This window comes from Squalius cephalus (assembly GCF_949319135.1).
Source record: "Squalius cephalus genome assembly, chromosome: 20".
In the NCBI taxonomy this organism is placed as follows: Eukaryota; Metazoa; Chordata; class Actinopteri; order Cypriniformes; family Leuciscidae; genus Squalius; species Squalius cephalus.
The window spans coordinates 14528316-14545679 of NC_137141.1; the positions used below are offsets into that span (position 1 = coordinate 14528316).

The 17364-nt window shown below is 36.1% G+C and overlaps 1 protein-coding gene across 3 annotated transcripts in view; it reads right to left on the reverse strand.

Annotated features, from left to right (window-relative positions):
* Positions 1–17364, reverse strand: part of LOC307147967 (zinc finger MYM-type protein 4) — a 34287-nt gene that overhangs the window by 1062 nt on the left and 15861 nt on the right. For all 3 annotated transcript variants that reach the window (XM_079853089.1, XM_079853090.1, XM_079853091.1), the window contains 16 exons: positions 14080–14418; positions 13711–13861; positions 12007–12179; positions 11626–11770; positions 11341–11457; positions 11207–11250; positions 10293–10452; positions 10048–10178; positions 9836–9968; positions 9550–9741; positions 7732–7826; positions 2981–3125; positions 2654–2805; positions 2413–2527; positions 1095–1343; positions 855–978 (listed from right to left, as the gene is read on the reverse strand). In XM_079853089.1, coding sequence (XP_079709215.1) covers positions 855–978; positions 1095–1343; positions 2413–2527; positions 2654–2805; positions 2981–3125; positions 7732–7826; positions 9550–9741; positions 9836–9968; positions 10048–10178; positions 10293–10452; positions 11207–11250; positions 11341–11457; positions 11626–11770; positions 12007–12179; positions 13711–13861; positions 14080–14418 — 2465 coding nt within the window. The remainder of the gene's footprint in view (positions 1–854; positions 979–1094; positions 1344–2412; positions 2528–2653; positions 2806–2980; positions 3126–7731; positions 7827–9549; positions 9742–9835; positions 9969–10047; positions 10179–10292; positions 10453–11206; positions 11251–11340; positions 11458–11625; positions 11771–12006; positions 12180–13710; positions 13862–14079; positions 14419–17364) is intronic.

Below are 17364 nucleotides of genomic sequence, written 5' to 3' on the forward strand. Positions count from 1 at the left end.
CATTATAAGTAGTTCATTTTATTATTAAAAGTCATTATTATTTGCCATTATATTCCTTCTGATGCCATACAAACCCTTTATGAGATTAAAATGCATGCGAATTTAGTGCTAAACGTCTTGATTTCTTGTAACCAGATGTCATGGAGTCCAACCTGAGCCATATTCAGATTATGTCATTTTAAAGCTTCAGCAGCAGTTTTATTTTAGTATTTTTTTTATACAGTTATAATATTTTGAATCAGCTTTTATTGTGATATTTTTATTTTAGATTACATTTTAATTTGAGTTCATTTTATATGCTTTATATTTCTATTAGCTTAAAAAAATGATTTCAGTTTTAGTTGTAGTAATTTTTTAAGTTTAAGTTTTTCATATATTATCTCTGTTTTATTTTATTTCAATTTTTAAAGTGATATTTCACCCAAAAATGAAAATTCTGTCATAATTTACTCACCCTCAAGTTATTCCAAACCTGTATGAATTTCTTTCTTCTGCTGAACACAAAAGAATATATTTTGAAGAATGTCGGTAACCAAACAGTTGGGCCCCATTGACTTCCATAGTATTTTTTTCCCATAAAATGGAAGTCAATGGGGCCCAACTGTTTGGTTACCGACATTCTTCAAAATATCTTCTTTTGTGTTCAGCAGAAGAAAGAAACTCATACAGGTTTGGAACAACATGAGGTTGAGTAAATGATGACAATCTTTAAATATTTGGGTGAATTGGCAGTAAAAATCGTCATCTACTTTTGCTGCATTGTCATGGAAGACGTTGTACAGGGTTGGAACGACATGATGGTGAATAAATTATAAAATAACACTCAACATTTTAACCTTTAAAATAACACTCACCATTTCGAGAGATAGAACTCGTAGAGTCTGACAGGACAGCGTAAGGGGTTCTCCACATTCTCAGGCATCTCCAAAAACTCCTCTTCCACTACCTCTTCCTCTTTCCTCCTTTTAACAGCCGGTGCTGGATGTTCAATAAACACAAGAAATATTATGAGCACAGATGCACACTCACATGACTAGGAGCTCTGTAAAGATTCAAACACATTGTGGTCATTGCATCTTCAGCACAGCCCTTACATTTCTTTTCCTTTTCCTCTTCCTTGCTAGGCAGTCTGAACCGAAGAAAGGAGGTTGTGCCATTTTTGGTGGTCTTCGAGGAGTGGGTGACATTGGCGAATGCAAGGCGTCGATGCTCTTCAATCGTTTTGAGGTTGAGCAGCTTGGCTCCAAAAAACAGCAGCGTGTTGAGCAGAACAATAGGAGATAGAGCGCCCAACTGCTTGCATTCCCAAAGGTACTCCTCCTCAACCCGCGAGTGTATATATCCTGTGGAAACATCATGATCATCTTAAAAGCCTATTCCCAACACAAGGGGATTTTAACTTTTGTACCAGAGAACAAAATTCTCCTGGTGAAGAAGAAACTTTTGTCTTGTACACAACAAGTTCAGGGCTAGTACTGTCTTTTTATGTTTTTGAAAGATGTCTCTTCTGCTCACCAAGGCTGCATTTAATATATTTTAAAATAATGTATTCCTGTGATGGTAAATCTGAATTTTCAGCATCATTACCCCAGTCTTCAGTGTCACATGATCCTTCAGAAATTAGTCTAATATGCTGATTTGCTGCTCAAGAAACATTTCTGAATATTATCAATGTTCAAAACAGTTGGGCTGCTTCATACTTTTGACCATGATTTTATTTTATTTTTCTCAGGATACTTTAAAAAACATCATTTATTTGAAATAAAAAAGTCTTTGTATGATTATACATGTCTTAACTGTCACTTTTAATCAATTAAATACATCCTTGCTGGAAAATAATATTAATTAAAAAAGAAAAACTTACTGACCTCAAACTTTTGAAAGAATGAACTGTTTTTGTTTCAACACCTTAAAAGATTTCAAGTTAAATTTGTTTTTTCTTTGTTTTTTACCAATTTCAGATGTATTTAAAATATATTAAGGTTTTAAAAGAACAAATATTCCATGTATTCTCTCAATTAAAATGATGTCAAACTGCATGTACGAAAATACAATTACAAAAATGCTTGACTTTTTATATGGAGTATAAAAATAACACACATGACATTTCAAAGTATTAAGCTAATCAGCTTTACAAGTAAACGGTTAGACTTCCATACAAATAATCAAATGTTTATTTTATGCTCATTAATGCTGTAAACATCTAATATATATACTTTTTTGATAATATGTCCAGAAATGTGGAGCTATTGATATGGTGTCAGTAGTTAGTCTAGATTTGTTGGGTGATATGCTTTGGTTATGTGAACAGGCCATATATATTTATATATAGTATCTATGACAAAAAAAAAAAAGATGATTATTTTTGCAGCAGGTGACAGAACAAGGTCATTTTGGAAAAAAGAGATTTACCTCCAGGCGGCAATGTATTCCCCCAGTCCTTCAGCAGTGTGGTGATGTCAGTGATGAACTGACTATAGAGTGAATCTGTGAAGATGTTCTCAAGACGCTCATTTTCAAGCAGGCACTAAGAATTGATTGAAGACAGAGTATGTTAAAAACATAACGTATCCGAATTTTTTTACATGTAATTACACTCATTTGAAGCAAAGGTGCTGAATTTAAAGGCAAATGATTTAATTTATTCTCAAACCTGCTGAATGCCCAGGCACAGGTAGTAGATGCTGTCGGGTTCATACGCCTTGCCGTTCGGCCTGCGGACCTCCTTGATGAAACGACACAGACCAAAACTGAGATCTGCAGGAGTGCACTGCAACAAATCCATCTTCACAGTCATGGGGCCCTCTGAATAAGACACAGTGGGAGAAGAAAAAGTTGCTAAAACACATGGTGGGTCAGCGCAATGTCACGCACCAACTGTGACAATGACCTTTACTAATGACACAAGCTGCGTGAGTCGTGAGGCAGACGGAGAGGGAAGGGAACGACTCCATGTTCTGACCCATATGTGTGAACTTACCGGACTCCTGCTCCTGTTCACTTTGTCCTGTTTTCATTTTCACCCAGCTGGCCCAAGCTTCGACTCCGTACATTTGGTTAAGCTTCGAGCAGGACGTACTAAGCCAAACACTGCCTGCTGTATCCGTTCCAGATCGCTTACGTCCCTGAATGAGACACAAAACACTAGTTTTATTACAACACAACAAAGAAACAGGACATTATGAAAGGAAAATTACTAAAGATCAAGCCCAATAAAACCAATGGAGTGCACGCAATCGTGCACTTTAGAATACTAACTGAAATCAAATGCGTTTAGATGCTCAAATGGTGCTAAAATGAAGTTAATTGATGATATTTTAAAAAAGTAATAAAAATAAAACCAAAAAATGCTAAAATTTCATTAAATTTAAATGAAAGCTAATTAAAAATATTAACAAATACTTTAAGAATATCTAAGTAATACTAAAATAATACTAGCCCTTTAAAATAGTGAAAGACATTAAATTGTAGATAAAACCTGATAGCTGATAGAGCGGCACGATTAATCGTTAAAAGAATGCAATCTCGATTCAAACACCCTCGCAATAATATTCCTAAATGACAAGGATTCGTCTTGTGTCTATTAAACCTCTGACAAGTACGATCACAGCGAACATTCTGATCTATGTTGCCTAAAGTAAAAAATAAAGTTTATAGTTTGGATATAAACAATGTTTACAGTAGTGATCAAAATAAAAGTAAATCACGGTTTGAAAATAACATGCTTCAAATAAAGACTGTATCATTTACATTGTTACACCAGTAGGTGGCGACAAGTGACAAAAAATGTATTTGTCGGTAGCTGCGTTTACATGGACACTTATAATCGGATTGACGGCTCAATCGGACTAAAAAACCTTCATGTAAACACCTTAATCGATCCGATTGAGCTCGATCCGAATGAAATTTCGATCGGATTGAAAGGGGTGGTTTATCCCTTTTGTAATCCGATCGAGAGAACATGTAAACACTTGATCGGATTGAAAACCTAAACTGAAAGGACTTCTTCCTGTTGAATAAAGTGTCATATTAATAATTCTAAAATTCTCATTTCATTCGCGCGTATGTGAAGTAAAGCAGGACAACGTCCCTTCAGTCCTTGTTTTGGATTCTTATCCACAGACGACTGGTTTTGGCCGCGGGGAGGGGCATTTTTACTGCGTGATCAATAAGCAGCACGGCAAAACGGTTAATATGCTCTAAATTCTGACCAGAGATGAATTAATATTACGTCTGCTGTTTAAAACAAATAAAGAACCAATAGAGGAGAATATTTATGCGCGAAAAGCGGGAAACTCTGTATATTCGTGCAGTGTGCGCATGTCAAAACATCAGATCCGATTTGAAACTTGTGACATATAAACGCACATCAACCTGATTACTTTATTTATAGTTCATGTAAACACCTTGTTCGGATTCATCAATCGTATTGATTTCATTCCGATTATGTCCATGTAAACGTAGCTATTGAAGCATTCAAAGGATTTGGTCAAAAACACTGATTCATCCAGTAATTAAACAATTTGAGTCTTTATTGAGTCATTGAATCATTCATCAAACCGTTTTTTAAAAATAATTCAAATTAAATATTCATTTAATAGACTGCAGCATTTAACATTTTGTTAGAACCTCTAGTAAATAATTTTTGTAGTTGTTTATTCAGAATTATGATTTCTATTTAAGAAATCATGATTGTTAATTTATCCAGAATCATGCAGCTCCAATATCTCACTAGTCCATAGAAAAAGTAACTTGCATTGCAGATAATAAATTCTCACTATTTTATCAATATTGTTTCAGTGTTCATCTTATGATGATTGTTTTCTGTTTCAGCTACAAGAACTACAAGAAAGACTCTCAAAATCAGTATTTCATCTCCATGTATTTACTTTATTGGTACGTAGTTGTGTAATAATCATGATAAATGTACAGTAAGCCAGTCATTATCAAAAAATAAACCACTTTAGGGTGATACAAGACCCCTCCCCAATTATTGTTGATTCACTTTCTCTTTTATTCAACCAAGATAAAAAGAATCCAAATAACTTATTCTGATGATTTCCCCATCAGAAGAACAAAAAAATGATCACATAAATAACGATGACAATATAAATGAAGGCTTATACTGAATTCTTTCTAAATATGTAAATAAACAATTACAGATAAAATGCATTTTAGACAATGAATGAATGAAGACAAATAAAGATGATGCCTCAAGAGGAATAATACTGAAATAAATGCCAGAATTTGCATGACAGAAATAAAGAATAACATCCGATTCTTGTAAAGCAGGCACAGACACTTCAGAATGTAGCAACCATTTTGACAGATGCCGACACATTCATCTCCTTTTATGGCGACTTTCTTCAACTGCAGCAAGCTCCATGGCAACCATTCCTCCATCATCATCATCTCCTTCTCTTTCAGCTTCTTCGGTCCCCATCTGGCCTGCATTCAGTCTCATTGTATTTGGCTTTGTTGCGTTATGTACAAAGTTCCTGAAGCGTTTCAGCTTCACACTTTAAACGAGCTACTCCGTCCTATATGCCAGGTTTCCTCCGGAGGGATATTACGAACCTTCCTAACTGCCATCTGACGGCTTCACACTTCTCAGTGCACCCTTTTTATTTTATTTCCAGTTAGAACAATATTCCTGAAGATTTCTGGTGGCAATTTTAAAGTCTCCATCTGATTTGTTCTCCAGTGCCACCTATACTTAATTTGCACTTTTAATTTACTGCATGATCTAAATTTCCAGCTAGATTTTCCAAATTTCTTTTCTAAAAAAAATTACCTTTCCAAACTCCTCCTGAAGTTCATAAAAATCTTTAAATTTGGGACAGATTTGATATATCAAACCATTCAGTTCGTGTTTCTAGAGCTCCACGATTCTGCATAAACTGCGAAACACGATTTTTTTGTTGTTGTTCCAAACAGAGATCATGATTCTGAAGACAACTAAAAAAAAAAAAAGATGTAATTTACCAGAGGTTTTGACTTTACCAGTTTCATTACTGGATGAATCAGCATTTTTGAATGAATCTCTTGAATTAATTATTCAATGACAAATACATATTTTTAAGTCACTTTTAGCCACCTACTGGTGTAACGATGCAATTGATGTAATTGTTACTTGAAGCGCCAAGTTACTTTCAAAAGGCGGTTTGCTCTATTTTGATTGCTTCCGTAGACATCAGTGTTCATATCCGAACTATAAACTTTTATCTCAGTACTTGAATATTTGTAACACAGATATAAGGATATTGTGTATTTGAAAAGACTGTTGGTGAACCTGTTTTTATACCTATACATGATAATTGCTTTCTCTGGGTCAGTGACTGTGCAGATTTGAATGTTCTTGTGTGATTTTGTAAAAGTTGACGGGTGGGTGTTTGAATCGAGATCGCAATCTTTTAAAGATTAATCGTGCAGCTCTCGTTGTTTCTTTTCCAATTTTCACTTGTGGGCTACCAAAACCCTAAACAATAAAAACAGGAATATGACCAATTCTTTATAAATTCAGCTAAGCTCACACAGAAATTGGAGCCGGTATTTTAAGCTTTTAAAAATGAGTTTTATTTCTGTCAGTAACCTAGTAAAGTTCTGTAATGAGCGACAGTCTGCAGGGGATGATGGGACTATGGCATCTACATGCTTAATTTCAGCACACGACACATCTCACCCACAAATGAAATGTTATTAGAGTTCATCTGTTTCAAAGAAAGAAATCATACAGGTTTAGAATTATATGATGGTAAGTAAATGTCATTTATGGTAGAATTGTCATTTCTGGGTGAACTATCCTCTATAATGCAGTTTCATTTAGCTTTACAGCCAGTTTTACTTTTTTTTATTTTTCTTAAGACATCCAAAACCAGGACTGGATTTCTATTTTTCTTTGAGTTTTTTTAATTCTTTTTTCATTGAAGCCAAAATGGCATAGTGCATAATTTCAGGAATAATAATGACATTATTTTATTAATTTAGCCAGGTGGAAACGGACTCCACAACATTTCATTTCCAAAATTTAATGGGAACATTGTTCATGTCCAGAACCCACAAATTAGTCCAATTCTCAGCAACAACAATTACATTTGTTCATCTCCATGAAAACTCGAATGGTTTATTGCACAACCTCTTGTTTAACTAAAGGTACATCTAGAACAATACAAAGCTTATAGAAGAACAGTAAAATAACCTAGTGATTTTCCATTGACAAATGAAAAACATCATTCCCTTTATCAGCCATTCACAAGGTTTTAAAAAGATCAAAACTGCAAACTACCAATGGAGGCCAATGCAAAATGCTTTGGAGCATTTAACAATCCTGCATCTTGACAATAGAAAATAATAGATACAGCCAAAATGATCTGAAATGTTAAAAACTTTAAAAAACAATTAATCTTTCTAGATATAATAGTCTATCTGTAGTTAGAATGCTGTCAAGTACAAAAACTTGAAAACAAGAATCTTTACTACTTAGTAAAAATAACTACTTGAGTAAAAAACCAAGACATTTAAAACCTCTCTAAACCTTTGGTGAACACTTCATTTTTTACTTTGGAAAGTCTTTATCATTCATTTAAAAGCTGGGAAACAACCCACTTCAACAGACTTCCCACTTCAACCTTCCAAACTGCAAAAAGACTGTGGCGGACTCTCTGGTGTTCTGTCACTTGTGCCAAATGTCTCTCCAACAAGCCAGGAATCTGATTCGTTCAGATTACATACCCTTTTTCTGGGAGGGTGGCTGTCTCTACCCCTCTTACGTCTCTTCAGCGTCAACACCAGTCTGTTCTCTTTAGCTGATCCAGGGTCAGTTGGTGCTGTGAAATGACATGAATGTTAATATTTTTGGGGATTTTACAAATTATAAAACAGGAAAGCTGTCAAAAGCTGCTAAATCTGCATGAAAGAAACAAAAAAGAATTAACGCAATAGTTTGTTCAAAAATGTATAATGTGATTATGTATTAGTTGTAGCAGGAACATTTTATGTACAGCATCCAAAAATAAAATATTTGCTTTTTTAATTGATTATCATCAAAGCTCAACAAGAATTAAATATTACTCACATCTGTACAAACATGAATGAAAAGGATGACAGAACATTCTATAAATTAAGGCTAAGTCCATAAAGTGAGGGAAAACTGAAAATCAGTAGGGCTTTTCACACAGCGCTTAACCCCGGGTTATCGTCGCTCTAAACACAGCTTTTAACCCTGGGTCTTTGCACACTTGTAATTTAGAAGTTGGGTTAGCACCGATTTTTACCCGGGGTTATTAAACCATGCTCTGGAGCAGAGTTAGCACCGCTCTTGCACTGTTAACCCCATATTGCAGTGCCAAACTTGTACAGTGTGAAACGATGCGGTGTTAGAATGTTAAAGCTCGATGTTTAGCAACAGACAACCAATACCGTACACATTTGCAGGATTTGGACAGTCACAAAAACATTGCACATTGTATAAACAGTAAATTCAGCATTTGAGAGGAAAAATGTCAAATGCTGACAGAGAACGTGACAATTTAGCCCCCTTCACACAGCACGATGATCCCGGCAAACTGCCGGTAAATTGCCAGAACGCCTTCTGTGTGAACGCAAACACGACCCGGGATTGATGCCGGCATCGATGCCGGGTTGGGGATCTAGTAACATTGCCGTGTTCAGTCCCGGAACGCGCGCTGTGTGAACAAAAGCCGTAATAATGCCGTGTCGTAGTGATGACACTGAAGCCGGGATCGTTCGCCAGCTACTGAAACAGTACGTAATGCGCAAGTTTATGATCGAATCGGAGAAAAAAATGCACAAGCGTGGTTTCTCGAGAGAGAAATCGCAGCTCATAAGCAAACTTAAGACTGAGACGTTACAAGTCACATCGATGTCACGTGTCTTTACGGGATTTTTACAGGTTGTGTGAACACACTCTCTGATTCCGGAAAATCACTGGCAGTGTGAATGAACCAAAATCAAACGAACCCGGGTCAAATCCCGGGTCACTTTATCCGTGTATTTTCCAGAATCTCTGTGTGAAAGATGCTTCTGAGTGAAGAGCAGCCCGTTTTGGTCTTACCTTTATAGTCCGAAGTATCCATTCAGTATAAACTCGATGCGCAATGCTAAAGCTTTTATGTAAACAGGTCGTGAGCTGCGTTCATCCAATCAATGACACTGAGCCCGCAAATATGCAAATAAGAACTTTAACCCAGGGTTTAGGAATGTACAGTGTGAAACGTCAGCTTATGAATACCCAGGATTAATTTTTAACCCCAGGTATAGTATGAGCAGTGTGAAACGTGAATAAAGATAACCCCGGATTCAGTTTACCCTGGGTTTAGAATGACCCAGGGTTAACTATTTCAAGTGTGAAAAGCCCTAGAGTGTTTTTTTTTTTGAGAAATATAGACTTTGTTCTACTGCAAAAAGAAATCACAAATCGTTAAAATGTTGGCACGTTTAATTACATAAAGTAAATAGTTTAGATGAATTCCAACTATGCATTTTAATCAATTTACAGGCCTAAAACAAATGTCTTAAATCTTAACTTACCGCGAGGAAAATCATTTTCCAGATCTGGCTGTTCTGATGGTAAAGACGTGGTAGGGGCAGCTATCGGCTCCTCTCGTTCTGACGATGCCACCTGTGGCTTCACGTTGGTTCCAGCATCCTCTGCATCTGCCCAGCTGAAGGGTGTCGATCTGGCCTCTGACTCTAGATCGCCACTGTAAGTGCTGCCCTGGTCTGTGCAAGGCAATAATCCCAATACAATCAAATACTGAAGTACTTTGGGTTTGGATAAGCAAACGGGTCCAATAGTAACAAAACGTTTATGCACCAAGTAACGCAGGCTTGTCTTTTCCTTTCTCCACCTCATCATCTTCCACTGAGCTCTGGGCAGGCAGGCTACATTTAGTGTCTTTCTTTTCAGCAGTGTCTTGATATCCGGGGATGACCATAGGAACAGGCACCTGGACGGCAACAGAATGATTATAAAAGAGCTCTAAATTATAGCACAGAATAAATTATTAGAAAATAAAGATGACATACCGGTAGAGGTAGCCCCAGTGGAAAAGGTGTGTACTGGGTGTATAGATGCATTGGCACTGGGATGTAGACAGGCATCGGAATGGGCACCGGCACAGGCACATACCTCACAGTCTCTCCATTTTCATCAATCACTGTGGATGGAGAAAGTGTAAATACAATATTTCATTTCAACATATTTTGCAATGATTATGAGTACGGCATAACAACTTCTAGCAGGGGTTATGGTGAAAGTGAGGAAGGCCAACCTTTTTCAGACATATTTGGAGGGACTGGAGGTACTACTGGAGGCTCTGGCTCACACTGGACGCCTTGCTCTTCAGTAATAGGTCTGCACATGAGAGCTTTGTTCTTCAACATTCTTCGATATGGAATAGCAGCCACTGAAGCGTCGGTTTGAGTGCTGGCCTATTGGGAAAAAAAAAACATTACATATAAGGGTAAAAAAAAAAAAAAATCATATTTTGAAAAACAAAAACAAAAATAAAAAACCCCAAAAAGATGCACGTTTTGGAAAGAGCTAATGAAATAAAATAAAACCAAAATTTTTGTAGCCAATATCAATACCAGTGAAATGTCACAATTCTCAAATCTAATTTTAATAGCAAAACTGAATCAAAAACGAATACATTAAAATTGTATTTTATTTATTGTTTTATTTGTATTATAATATTAAAGAAAAGTGTTCACATTACCGGTAGTTACTTAAACTTTTACATGAGTCTCCTTGGATACTTGCATCTTTACATACACTACCGTTCAAAGTTTGGGGGTGGGTAAGATTTTATAATGTTTCTGAAAGAAGTCTCTTATGCTAAACAAGGCTGCATTAATTTGATCAAAAATACAGTAAAAACAGCAACATTTTAATAAGAATAATTACAAAAAAACATTTCTTCTTATCATCAATGTGGAAAAAAGTTGTGCTGCTTAATATTTTTGTGGAAACCATGAAACACTTTTTTTATTCTTTTGATACAGTTCAAAATTACATATTTGAAATGGAAATATTTTGTAACATTTTAAATGTCTTTTATAGTCAGCCTTGCTGAATAAAAGTATTAATTTCTTTTAAAAAGCAATCTTACCCCAAACGTTTGAACAGTAGCGTGTATTTAATACAACACTTTGTAACACAATTTATGTGTGTATCACTACTTACTTCCCCAATGTTTTTTGAACTGGCATTTGAGGTAGGTAATGCTCCTATACAAAGAAAATGAATTACATTAAAACAAATGGAATTAAAAAGCAAAATCTTTTAATTCAAAATCGTGAAACATGACAAATGAATACCTGTGAGAGCAGTATTTCCAGGTAATGTGGAGGCCAGAGACACCACACCACCAATAACAGGCATGTCCTTCGACAAAGATAACGGAGCTTGGACTGTAGTGGTATTAGACACAGTACCTTCAATGATAAAGAAACAAGAGTGAGTCCTTATAATAAAACCAGTTTTGAAAATTACATTTCACAGCAGAAACTTCTTGACTTAAAATGAGTGTTAATGTCATTTGGTAGCCCTACTACTACATAGTTTTACACCAGTTTTACATATAGAACTACATGGTGACGTACCGTTGCTTGCTGGATGATGAGGGGAAATATACTTTGAAAAGAACTGCAGCAAACAGGACAGGTTACAGAAGTGCCTTGTTGTTCCATCCCAGACGAGGCTTTCCTTTAGTGAGCCCTGATTCTTACAGCAGTGACACTTGGCCATCTGACACAATAAATTAATGCAGGAATGATGCAAAAAGAAGTAACAATTAAAAAACGCTGCCAATATGAAGAATTCAACAAGTGTATCTTAAATACAGAAAGCAAAAAGTGTTGCTCAAATCGCAATGTAATTTTAACCCCAACTAAAAACAGGTGATTGTGAGGCTTTCTTTAAAAAATAAAGGACAACTACTGCTAAAAGAAGAAAAAACTAAACAAACAAATGCCACCTCTAACCTCATAAAAGAGCACGGTGTAGAGAGACATGCACTCTTCTGTGCAAAACTCCTCCAGTTTGCCCCCAAAGAAGTTCTGAATGGTTTTATGGGTCATGTTTTGACAGTAGACACAAACCCTGCATTGACCTCCATGTCGTTTGGCAAGGTCATGCTTAAAAAGCAGTTTACAACCTAGAAAAAGAAGATCGAAAGAATGAAAGACAAGTAAATATATGTGGAAAAAGTTAGGCATAAAAACCAACCTTTATTTAGAAAAGTTGTTTTTCTTCGCTCTTTTTCATAGTACGTCAAGTGGCCACCAAAACCATGAACTAAATTGTTTATTAAATGAAAATTTTCTTAAGATCCAACACCCGCTTTTAGGCATGTTCCTACTACCACAGGAACTGGGAATGATTTTAGGGTAACACTTTAGTTTAGGGTCCAATTCTCACTATTAACTAGTTGCTCATTAGCATGCATATTACTAGGATATTGGCTGTTTATTAGTACTTATAAAGCACATATTAATGCCTTATTCTGCACGACCATATTCTACATCCCAACATCCTAGCCTAAACTTAACTACCATACTAACTATTAATAAGCAGTAATTAGGAGTTTGAGGCAAAAAGTCCTAGTTAATAGTTAACAGTGAGAAATGGACCCTAAACTAAAGTGTGACCAATTTTAGTTATAGAGCTGGTAAGTCCCGCCCCTTCCGCAAAACCCCGCTGGACCTCAAAGTTGAAAAACCGTCAATGCAAGTGAATGGGAGAAAATAATTATTTTCTGGTCCCGTTTGAATTGTGCCATGAATGTGAACATATGTTGTCTGTGAATTTTTTATATAACTTTTCGTGTAAAGAATGATACAATTTAGCGGGTAGAAGTTTGATACGGTTAGACTTTGTGTGAGAGCACTTTGTGGACTACAACTCTCGACGCGTTTGAAACGTCACCACCACTAGCACACGGACACTAGCTCACGGATCCCGCTAAACATGGCTGTGTCTTTGGTGCACTTCACCGCCTTCTTTCAGGGAGAGGACAAAATCGTTGAAGTTGGCGAAAACCACGGGTAAGTCAACTTTATGGGGTGACGTCACATAGGCGACATGTAGTCTTTCTCGTTATGTCTTTTCCACAACTGCTCAAAAGAATCATACCATATACTGTCAAACTCGTAACATGAAAAGTTCTATAAAAAAATCACAGACAACATATGTTCACATTCATGGCACAATTCAAACCGGACCAGAAAATAATTATTTTCTCCCATTCACTTGCATTGACGGTTTTTCAACTTTGAGGTCCAGCGGGGTTTTGCGGAAGGGGCGGGACTTACCAGCTCTATAGGAACACCTTTGGGGGGGGGGGGGGGGGGGACTAAATTAACTCCTACTTCAGAGTAGGGTTTTACATATTTAAATTTTACATATACTTACTCCATGAATATGGAAAACAGAGATAGATGGACAGATGCTGAAGTCGTTGTTGACGTTGTTGAATGCCACGTTTAAAGTGATAGTTCACCCAAAAATGAAAGTGAAAATGAAAATTCCTATAACTACCTGGTGCGAAAGCCCCTAATGTTAACCTGAAAGGCATAGGCCCAATAATAAGCATCACATGGGCTGAATAAGACGACTGCCTTTCCATTTTTTGTTTTCATTTGAGAACACTGATATAATCAAGAATCAAGTAAAGAGATTAGACAAACCTTCACAACAGAAAGATCTAGGCTGCTTTTCGTATGTGATGATGTCTTTGACTACTTTCTCTAGTTTGCAGTACTCGCACACAGCTTTCACGTTGCTTTCCCTCTTATATGTGTCGCAACACGCTCGAGAACAGAACAACCCTGCGTGACCCTAAGAGAGGAAAAAAAGAGGGTGCTTTAACAACGGTTTTTGAAGAACAACAAAAGAATAATTTCACCTTTCCAATATTGTCTGAAGCTTATTATAGAGGCGTTTTATAAAAGTAACATCACACTTGCAATTGCACTGTTGTTCTAAACATCAATACATCTGTGATTCAGCCACAGTAATATCACTTTTGCTCATGTGACCACTTTTGGAAGTCATACCTTAAACTGGAAAACCTCAGGCTTTGAACTAAACTGATTCTGGCACTGCTTGCATGCGAGTCGTATTGTGTCAGACGAGGGAAGCTTGTTTGGCCATTGCTGCTGGGCGTCTTGTGAATTTACCACACCAGGAGCCGGCACATAAGTTGGAACTGGATTTTGATTTGAGGGTGGTACAAAAGGTGGCGGAGGGTTGTGGCTTGGGCCAGGCACATTGGATGACGTTTGGATGGGCTGGAGATGGTCGTTGTTGGGCCGAGGTGGTGCAGCGCTCTGAGGCTGAGGTCCATGAGAGTTTCCATTCATCTGGTTATGAGGAACAGATGCATTCAGTTTCTCCTAAAGTGAGAGAAAAAAAGAAAAATGACATTAAATATTACAAAAGATCTCTTTCAAATAAATGCTGTTTATGTGAACTTTTAAGCTGTTGTCAACATTGAACATAGTAAGAAATGTTGTTTGAGCTCCAAATCAGCATATTAGAATGATTTCTAAAGGATCGTGTGACACTAAAGACTGGAGTAATAATGCTGAACATGCCATCACAGGAATAAATTTTATTTTAAAATGTTAAAAAAAGAAAACAATTATTTTAACCCTTTAACTGCCCCACCAAGAAAAAGGCATTTGGAAAAAAATGTTGTTTGCATTTCTTATTCCTTGTGTCGCTAGTAACCACAATATATTTAATAGAAGTATTAGTATATATAGTAATTTTTTTTAACACATCCCATCATTTTTAAAATATCAGCCTCTACCAAATGATTGATATGGCACTTAAGCGTAAAAGTACCGGAATTAATTCACATACTATGAAAATCAGAAAATATGAACTGTAATACTAATTTATTTAAAAGCATAAAGTAAAATATTTTTGTATATTGAATCTTCTTTATTTATTGAAGTATGCCATTAAATATTTCAGATTTTCATTTTAACACAGGAAATTAAAGATTTTCTTGTTTTTTTAACAATAAACAAAAATAAATAAATAACTAAAAGTAACAAAACCAAAGACATTACATTTTTTCTGCATTCAAAAACTAAAAAAAAGAAGCAGCAAAAGATAGTAATATAATGGCATTCAGAGGTGGGTAGACTATCTAAAAACTGTACTCAAGTAAAAGTACAAGTACTTATAGAAATATTTACTCAAAGTAAAAGTAAAAATCTTAATAGTTACTTGAGTAAGAGTAAAAAGTATCCAATGAAAAAACTACTCATGTAGCTAGTTACTTCGGATCATATATAGGCCTATGTATGTATGTATGTATGTATTAGTGGTGGGCCGTTATCGGCGTTAACGTGCTGCGTTAACGCGAGACTCTTATCGCGCGATAAAAAAAATATCGCCGTTAATCTATTCTCAAAGTTGGGTTGGGAACTACTCTATACTACACAAGCTATGATGACGCAATCTACCCGCGGCCGCGAGGTACACCCGGCCGGCTGCAACGCATCATATTCATCGTCATCTTAAGTAAACACGGCTGAAAGTGAAAGCTGGTGAAAAAGATCCGTGCAACATCATTATTTGGACTTGGTTCGGATTTAAGCCGTCCGACGAGCAGCAGCAAACTATAGACAGAGTGTGTGGGGTCACAGTTCGGTAAGTTAACACACGACTAATCCGTTCTACCACCTCAAATTCAAAACGAAACATGATATCACTGAATACCAGCGCGCGCGTATTATTCCCATTCCAATATCTCTTAGTGGTGTAGCACATAATCTCTGTCTGCGCCCGATTTTAAGAATCGTTGTTGTGTTTCTTTTTAACTGAAAAGACATCAGTTAGACAATATTATAACTTTAAATTTGGGGTTTCATAAGCTCCAAGCCATAATAAACATTAGACCTACTTAAGTCTCTGCAGCTAGTGTACTTACATTTTATTTATCTGCAAAATTATGTTGTATACTTACAGTTTTGCACAATATATGTTCTCAAAACTACATACACCCTTTAAAAAAAACAAAAAACATTTAGCAGTTGTTTAGCAGGGTCTGTGTAACCTGTTCTGAAATGGTTTTATTATAATATATATGGTTATCGCAAGAGGCTGCAATGTATATCACAATATGGATTTTAGGCCATATCGCCCATCCCTAATTGATAGCCTATAGTAGTTGATAATAACATAGGCCTACCTAATGTTGCCTACGGACGGTAACAGTACAGTAGTAACCTTTTAAAGTCTATGAGTAGAACAGCTTTCTCAAGCAGTTTGTGATGCATTTTGGAAACAGGAGATGAGCCCCTGGTCTAATGCGCAACCTGGCTTGAGAAACCCGTTCTCAAAGACTTACTTTTATAGTCATTATTTGGTTAGCACACACATTCTGAATGCCTTCGTCAGAATTCAAATGAGCCATTTTAATCTAGATTAATCTATGTATGTATGCATGTATATATATATATATATATATATATATATATATATATATATATATATATATATACAATATGATATTATTTAGATATTTTTAAATGACTATTATGATCATAATTAGATAGGCTATATTTGCAACAAAAACAGAAGAGACAAGCATTATTTCTGCCATCTATAGCCCGAAAATCATTGCCTGTCCATTGGTTTGTGTAATAGTAACTTATACAACTACATTTGGATTATTAGACAATGTCGAAATAAAGTGAATCTGCAGAGTTTTGCATTCAAAAGCATTTAAAGTCAGGGAACCATTGACACAGAGAAGAAAGAGTTAAAACTCTTCACATGTGCTCGCGCTCATGACCGCTATTGAACATCTGAACACAAACAACGATCAAATACACATCGACGGATCTTCTTACGTCTGTTCTCCAAAATGTAATCAAATGTAGATTTCTGCAAGCATGTTTAAACTGGTTAACTGTGTCTAAGGCAGGCAAAGGCATTCGTTTTCAATACGATTTCGCACGCCACTGCTCAATACACACAAATTACCGCGGGATGGTGGGTGTTCATTTCATAAACTGTGAACAATGGCTTATTTAATGTATTAAATTAAGGGAATATGTCCAAATAAACTGGTAATGTCATACTTTGTAGTAGTGCTATCGTGGCGTAATAATCAGTTTGGTAGTAAAATGTATTACCTGAATGAAATTAAATCGAATGTATCGTCCTGTGGAATCATTCATTCACAGACAGCATACGATAAACTAATAAAGATCTTCATCGCTGGCAAACAATATGGCAAACAGCCACTTAATCCATCGCTCTTGATGTTCTAAAACCTTCCTGTTACGACTCCGAGTGTGAAACCGCTTCAGACAATTCAG